The 7,087-nt window shown below is 45.1% G+C and overlaps 2 protein-coding genes across 2 annotated transcripts; both read left to right on the top strand.

Moving 5' to 3' along the window:
* The first annotated feature begins 3,592 nt into the window (after positions 1 to 3,592).
* LOC128303190 (ribosomal L1 domain-containing protein CG13096) lies at positions 3,593 to 5,338 on the top strand. The gene is made up of 2 exons (XM_053040058.1): positions 3,593 to 4,340; positions 4,414 to 5,338. Exons 1-2 carry the CDS (start codon positions 3,661 to 3,663, stop codon positions 5,300 to 5,302), a joined length of 1,569 nt encoding a protein of 522 aa, XP_052896018.1. The 5' UTR covers positions 3,593 to 3,660; the 3' UTR covers positions 5,303 to 5,338.
* A 375-nt stretch (positions 5,339 to 5,713) lies between these two features.
* Positions 5,714 to 6,517, top strand: LOC128302960 (uncharacterized). Its single transcript, XM_053039812.1, has 2 exons — positions 5,714 to 5,928; positions 5,995 to 6,517. Exons 1-2 carry the CDS (start codon positions 5,714 to 5,716, stop codon positions 6,515 to 6,517), a joined length of 738 nt encoding a protein of 245 aa, XP_052895772.1.
* Positions 6,518 to 7,087: the final 570 nt, after the last annotated feature.

Consider the following 7,087-nt stretch of genomic DNA (forward strand, 5'->3'; position numbering starts at 1 on the left):
CTTTCGACCGCTTTTGAGAGGGTCGTCGTCATCCCAAACAGTGAGACAAGTTGAAACCGGTTGGCGAGACAAGTTGAACCGGAGGGACTTTTGTTTGCCCTTCCTTTGCGTATCACTGCAGGCCCTTTTTCATGCTGTGAGCTTTACGAATACGAATTCTGTTCAATGTTCGATAAGCACTCACCCCATCAGAGTTGATAACATTCTTATCGTTTGGATGGAAGGCAAATGCTGTGCCGGAAATTGGATACATTTTGCGTAGGAAATGTGTTTCTCGTTCGTGAACGTCCCATTCCATCGCGGAGTCAAGACGTTCATTAGCCTACGCGCCTTCATGCATACAACAAAAACGACAAGCATTCAGACATCGTCCCATTCAAGAATTTCATTTCTGTTCCTCTTGTGCGCTTCATGCGTGTGTGTAGGAAGTAAATCCCTCGTATTGTACACAAGGAATGCTATAAAAATAAAATCCCTCTAACTGAACGTTGGACTGTGCCTCCGTGCTGTGATCGTATTTAAACTGGAATTAAACACGTCTACAGCCCCTTTTTGCCGTGTTCCACTGTCCTGTGTACCTTTCACTGCAATTGAGAATCGTCTTCAATTTGCATCTTAGAATGCAACTGCCTTTTCATCTCCCTGTTCCCATGATGCACCCGGGTAAATCTGTCTGCTTCTAATGATGCACGTAGCAGCCATAGGACCTAAAGGCAACAGTGCGTTACAAAACACATGTGCACTGTGTACAAGGATTGTTTGCGAATGCTGTTGACAAGCGAATGTCGTCACTTGTCAGTGTTCGTCCATGGACGTAATGGGCGGCGATAAGCGAAAGTCACGTTCTTATCACATCTTCGGAGAATATTTTTCAAAACTTCAACCATCTTGGTGGTCAAGGGGTCTCTACCGGGGACATATTGGTTTGCTGTGAAGGGTTCAAGGGTTCTAGGAAGCAATTGCATGAACTGAGATGACAATTGACTCCGGGAATTCGTTTCAAACCCAAGATATCCTTTTAACGATTTCATGATTTGTTTGCTGAGTTGGTGGACAATCCGCACATCAGCAACACAAAGTTCAAGAGACCGATTCCCGATCAAAATAAGGTCCGATTGAGTTGCTTTTGAATTATTAAACATCGTAGCCACAGGTTCGCGTAACTAAGCATAGCAAATCCATGATCACATCAGCCATGAGAGCGTCCTGCGAACGCATCTCGTCCGTAGTAGACTAGCAAATTCTTTCAAATTATCATTTGAAAAGAGTTAGGCAGAGCACAAAATCTCTCTTTCAACTTTTACCTCTCACTGTCCTAAACTAATTCTCATCTAACATGAAGGTTAACGCACACCACACACGATGAAATCAAACGTGACAAACACACACATTTTTCCACGTCATTTTTCGATGCTGTGCGGTTCATCCCTTTTTGCACCCCTTTTGGGAAGGCGATGCCGGGATGAAAGGCGATGACACTGACATTGGGACTAGCGCCCCATTCGATTGCATCATGCGCATGGGCTACACCGGGACACGGGACGATGCACTTTCCGGTCGTCGAGGGTGGCACAGCATCATCCCCTCAATCGCATGGGGACACAATTTGGGGAGGTGAGTTGGAAAGAGACCGGAACCGTACCGGTTCTCTCCTTTACTTAACCGAGGTCAGCAGAGAGCACTTTGCACTTTGAGTGGAAGCTTCCCTGCTTTGGGGGAGATTTAACAAATCCGGTGGGAGTTATCATCAGCAAACCGGGTGAGAGTTTACTTACCTCAAAATTTTTCCGGTCGATACACCGACTGCGTCTCTGTTTGACCTTTTTGCGTCGTGATGTGATGTTAAAGGTCCCGGTGTCCTTGCTGTCCACGGATGAGCGAATGGTTTTCTACAGTGAATCGAGCAGTACAACTTGCTGTTGCACGCCAGGAAGCACTGTAAAAACAACTTTGAAGCCGTGTTGCTGGGGCGCGCGCGACCGTCAAGTATATTTACGCCCTTTGGCAGTGTGGAGCCAGTGGAGCAGCTTCACCATATGCGCAACAAACTTTCCACCAACACACGTACGCGCACCGCCTGAGTGCGTGTTGCTTTTTACACACTTTTTATTTGTTTTCGATGAAACGAAATTGAACCAGCTGCGAGTATAGGCATAGAAATAAGACACCAGTAGCAGAAGCAACAACAAAAAAACACACACACTTGATGAAAACGATGGGGTGATGGGACGGGTGTGACCAACAACACTGCCTACTTTTGCTAGTTCCGTCGATTTTATTAGCCCGACGCGCACACAACTACACACGCACGCAGGGAACTGTTGGATACACGGCAACAACGCAAACACCCTCTCGCACACATTTCCAACGCTCGTGACGGTAACAATATTGAGCAGCGGGAGGATGCTCGATGATGGGGTGGTAATTTAAATAATTTAAACTCAACAATGGAGCGAATGAAAGGAATGACGTGAAATAAATTTCAGACAAATTGTGTTTAAGAAAAACTAGCTCTCCATGCACAGTATAACATTTGTTGTTCACTCACAAACACTTCAACCAATTAGCAGCCACAGAATCTATCCACGGAAGTGGTACCACGGGCCAATGGCAAAGGGGTTGCGAATTTCTGCAACTGCAGCAAACATTTAATAACTGGCAGCTGGGTACCACTTCGTAACGCGTCCGCTGAAACGTTGACGGACTTAACATAAGTAGCAGGCGGTGCGTTTCACCCAACTGCAGGAAATGAAAGTTATACACATTGAGCTGTTTCGTGCCTGTTGATGGAAATCATCTAAAACTTTTGCTACACGCAACACACGGGAAGAGCCGATTTCTATCGAAACGTACGCTATTCTAATGAAAAATTAGCACTTTGAAGTAGCACGATCCACTCAAAAAAAAAAACGTTACCGGGTCGCGGTGGTTTTGGCACGAATTTTCGCGCGATTCACAAAAACGTTTATTGTTGTTTAGCGCGCACGGTGCTCGGTAAACAAAGGCGGCACACAGTACGCGACGACTGTTTGACACTCGGATGCTGCGGAAGGTGTGAAGCCAAAAACTAACCTTTAACAAGCGATGCACATCACATTCTACACCCACAAAAATGTTGTACTGTTGTTCTACAAAGCCCTTTTGGTAAAGAAATTCAGGCAACGAAACTCGAATTACAAACGAACGGAGACGAAATTGATGCACGTCTGCACGCGCCGAGGGCTGCAGTAGGAAAATAGCTGGCAGTTGTTTGGTGTTCAACAGCCTGTGATGTTTTCTGAAGGGATCTCATGTGACACGCACACTATCAAACGGCTATCTCACGGGCAGGGATCGTCGATAAGCCCTTTCTATTTCATTTAGTTGTGTATGAAATTAGATTGGATAATGTTAGTTTTTAATTACTTCCATGTCTCCAAAACGTCTCCAAAATGAAATGGTTTGTTGTTATATTTATGAGATGTTTCTTTCGTGTTGGCATTCTTTTGTACTTTGAATGTTTTTTCCCCTAAAATCAAATTGGCTACTTGGGTGAAACGTCCCTTGTCAAATGTCGCTGTCAAGCAAAACGTCAAACTAAAAACAACACGCGCATCGTGCGGTTCGAACAACACGTGTATTTTGTTTTAGTTAAAGAAATCGTGTTTGTAGCACCCCAAAATGAAGGTAAAAGCGGCGAAAAAGGGAAAACCTGTCCGGGAGGGACTGGTCCAAATAAAGAAATCGAAAACAGACATTCAAAAGGCGAAGAAACTCAAGGAACCACTGAAACAATCGGCAGCCAAGGTGGCGGCTTCCGATGGTGCTGAGGCCGCTTCAGTGAAACTACCCGAAAAGCGTGTATTTTCCATGAAGCTTCAGCCGAAAACGCAAGCCAAACAAAAGAAACCTTCCGCTGGGAAGAAAAATGAGCAAGAAAATTCACCGCCCGCGAAGGGGACGAATGGAGCAGCGCCTGCCAGAAAGGCCAAGAAGCTAAAGCTGCCGAAAGGTGTACCCGTAGTGGAGGAACAAAAAGAGGAACAAATGGAGGAGGATAAGCAACCCAAGTCGAAAATAGGAGAGGCAAACAAAGCTAAAAAGGAGCTGGAATCGCAAGTTAAGGCATTGAAAGACGAGGAACGAAAACTGGGTGGTAAAATACCTAAAAAGTGCACCGATGAAACGTTGGAACTCGTTCCGGAGGAGCTGATCTCGAAGATGAGCTTCAAGAAGATTTACGAAGTATTCCGTAAAAAGGGTGATGCGAAGGGAAACAAGCTGTTCGGAGATGATTTAAAGTATAACCTTCAAATTATCAGCGTAAAGGTCCCACGATGTCCGTCAAGGAATTGTCGAATGTAAGTAATTACGGTTGGCTCGTGGCAGCTTAGATCAAACACTAAAAATGGTTTCTTTTTCCACGTCCACCAGTACTCTTCCACATCCATTGCTTCGTCAAGAGGACGACATTTGTCTGATTGTAAAGGACGCGATCCGTGGCCGTGCAGTAGACTATTTACCCACGTTGCACGAGTGGGAGGATAAACTGAAGGAGTTGGACATAGGCTACAAGGTGCAGATTATTCCGTTTCAGCAGCTAAAACGTGACTACGGCTCGTTCGAGATGAAACGCAAGCTTGCTCAACGCTTCGAACGTTTCCTGGTCGATGCGCGCATCAGCGGGCATGTGTTTGCCTTCCTGGGGTCTCAGTTTATTAAGCGCTGTAAAAATCCCACACCTGTTAAGCTGGAAAATGAGGCCAAGATCAAGGAGGTTCTAGAGCATGCATTGCAATTGCACACCTACCGCCAGGGCAATAAGGGTAATTCATCGGAAATTAAATTTGCCGCACACTGGATGCCGGTGGAACATGCAATTGAGAATGGGTTGGCACTGCTGGAGAAACTCAAGACCGCCTTTCCGGGCGGTTGGTTAAACATTCAGTCGATAAACATAACAACGGCCACCGAAAAGTCAGACTCGTTACCGATCTACGTCAGCACAATCGATCCCAATCTGGTGCCGGTGCCGGTTGTGGTTGGTACGCGCGAAAAGTTTGTCAAGAAACAGCAGCAGTTGATTCAGAAGCACACTGGAGGTAAGTACGAGGTGACCAAGGAGGGTATCGTACGGAAGGTACGCACACCGAAACTGTACGGTTGGGCGAACAATGTGGAGGAATCGGACGTTGAGCTGGAAGACGTAGAACTGGAAAAGGATGATGGCTGGGTGCCGTATGATGATGATCCACAGAGGCGATATCGTAGACCCCGTCGTAGCGGTAAGCGTCAACGTGGGCCGAAGATGAGGGTAAAGTAAGCTGATTTACTAATGTTCAATAAAATTCTACGATACCATCCCAATTTCGCGATTTTACATTATTTTCGCCACCTATGGACTAGGTCTACATAAACGCAGATATTTAAAAGCCATAGAAAAATGAGCCATTAAAATGGCTTTTAATTGCTGACAACAGGGTTGGAAAGAGAAATTGGAAGCAGATCTATTTCGTTTGACGATCATTCTTCCAATTTCAAGGGATCATTCCCTTCCCAATTTCCCACGGTAATCTTTAATCCTCTTAGAACGAAACCACGTTTCCAGTTAGTTCCGGTCGGTGCTCTATGTGGTGGACGATGAAAAGTTATATAAACACAGTCCACGCTTTTCGACGGCTTTATTCTTGATTGAGATCTTGTCTTAGTGAGTACGGAACAGAAAATACGACTAATGGTTAAGGTGGAAGTTATTTGTTTAGTTGTAATGGCATCCGTTTGCCTATGGTGCGTTCTAGGCCATTCTCCTCCGGTGGTAATAGATAAACGTGCAGTGCTCTCGTCCGTATACGATGCGATCAAAGGGAACAGCGTTGCAACCGTTGGAGACGATACGCGAAATAAGCGAAACGTTCGATATTACACCTACGACGATCCGCAAAATGATGAGTACGTATTGCAGCGCGTGCGTTTTAGATGCTTTAGATAGTTAATGTTGTGTTGTATTACTTGCAGTTTATATCCTGGCTATGGTGAAATCGTACACCCGCCACAATCAGGGCCGGCGCAAAAGCAGTGCAAACCGGAACCATCACCCGCAGTGCAGTCCATCAGCATTTCCGATCACAGTTGGAGCGGTATCGGGACGTCGATCATTCACCTGCTCAAGTATCTGATCGCGGGATTAGCCGTACTGACGCTTCCGGTGCTGTTGCTACAAGCTTTCATTTTACCATTGAAAATTCTGGTCGGATTAAAATCGGTTGCCGTAGCGAATACGCTTGTTCTCGGTACCTTCCTGTGGAAGTATCTCAATCGACACCGGTTAAGAGGCGACGAGGACGACGACGACGACGATGGGGATCAGCAACCGGGTTCGGGTGCACCCGGGACGATCGATGCTGGCGGAGCTGGATCATTGGCTAACGGGAACGATAATCGGTTCTTTCCCTTCCGGGCGGAAGATTTTGAGAACATGACTGAGGAAGAGATTAAAACGGCGTTGAAACTGTTGCTTAAACGAAATAAACGATGGTGAAGCATGCTATCGACTAATTGTGCTACATTCATTTCATCCAACAATTATAAAAAGACAAATTTAACAAAGATCTCTGATGTTCACGTAGCTCAAAAAACAGGAAATAGTTAAATGAAAAAGTCGGATAAATGTTTGGATGAAACAATGTAATGTAATTGAAAAAAAAGAACGACGAATGATAAGCAATAGAAAGGAATTAGAATTTTAACAATTCAAAATTGATCCGTGAAAAGTTTCATCCAAACACGGACAACAAACGTCAAAAACTGAGCGAGGCTGCCACAGTGGTCGATGCATTCGATGCAAAACTGCTCGTGCATATAAAATGTTTCTTGTCTATTTTTATCACTGCTATTGTATCAAATAGCTTAACAAAATAATTTTCAACAACTCAGTTAAATAACTTCGCACAAAACAGTTGTTTTCCACTTAAAACCACCAAGAAAACTCCATTTCAATTTAGCGAAATGTCACACATCTGTCCACTTTGCACGCCATGTGTGGGAACCAACCGTCAAGTGCTGTGAATCATAATTCCTTTGCACTCGAGCCACAGTACCGTGGCGAGCT

Source organism: Anopheles moucheti, chromosome 3 (genome assembly GCF_943734755.1).
Source record: "Anopheles moucheti chromosome 3, idAnoMoucSN_F20_07, whole genome shotgun sequence".
Lineage (NCBI taxonomy): Eukaryota > Metazoa > Arthropoda > Insecta > Diptera > Culicidae > Anopheles > Anopheles moucheti.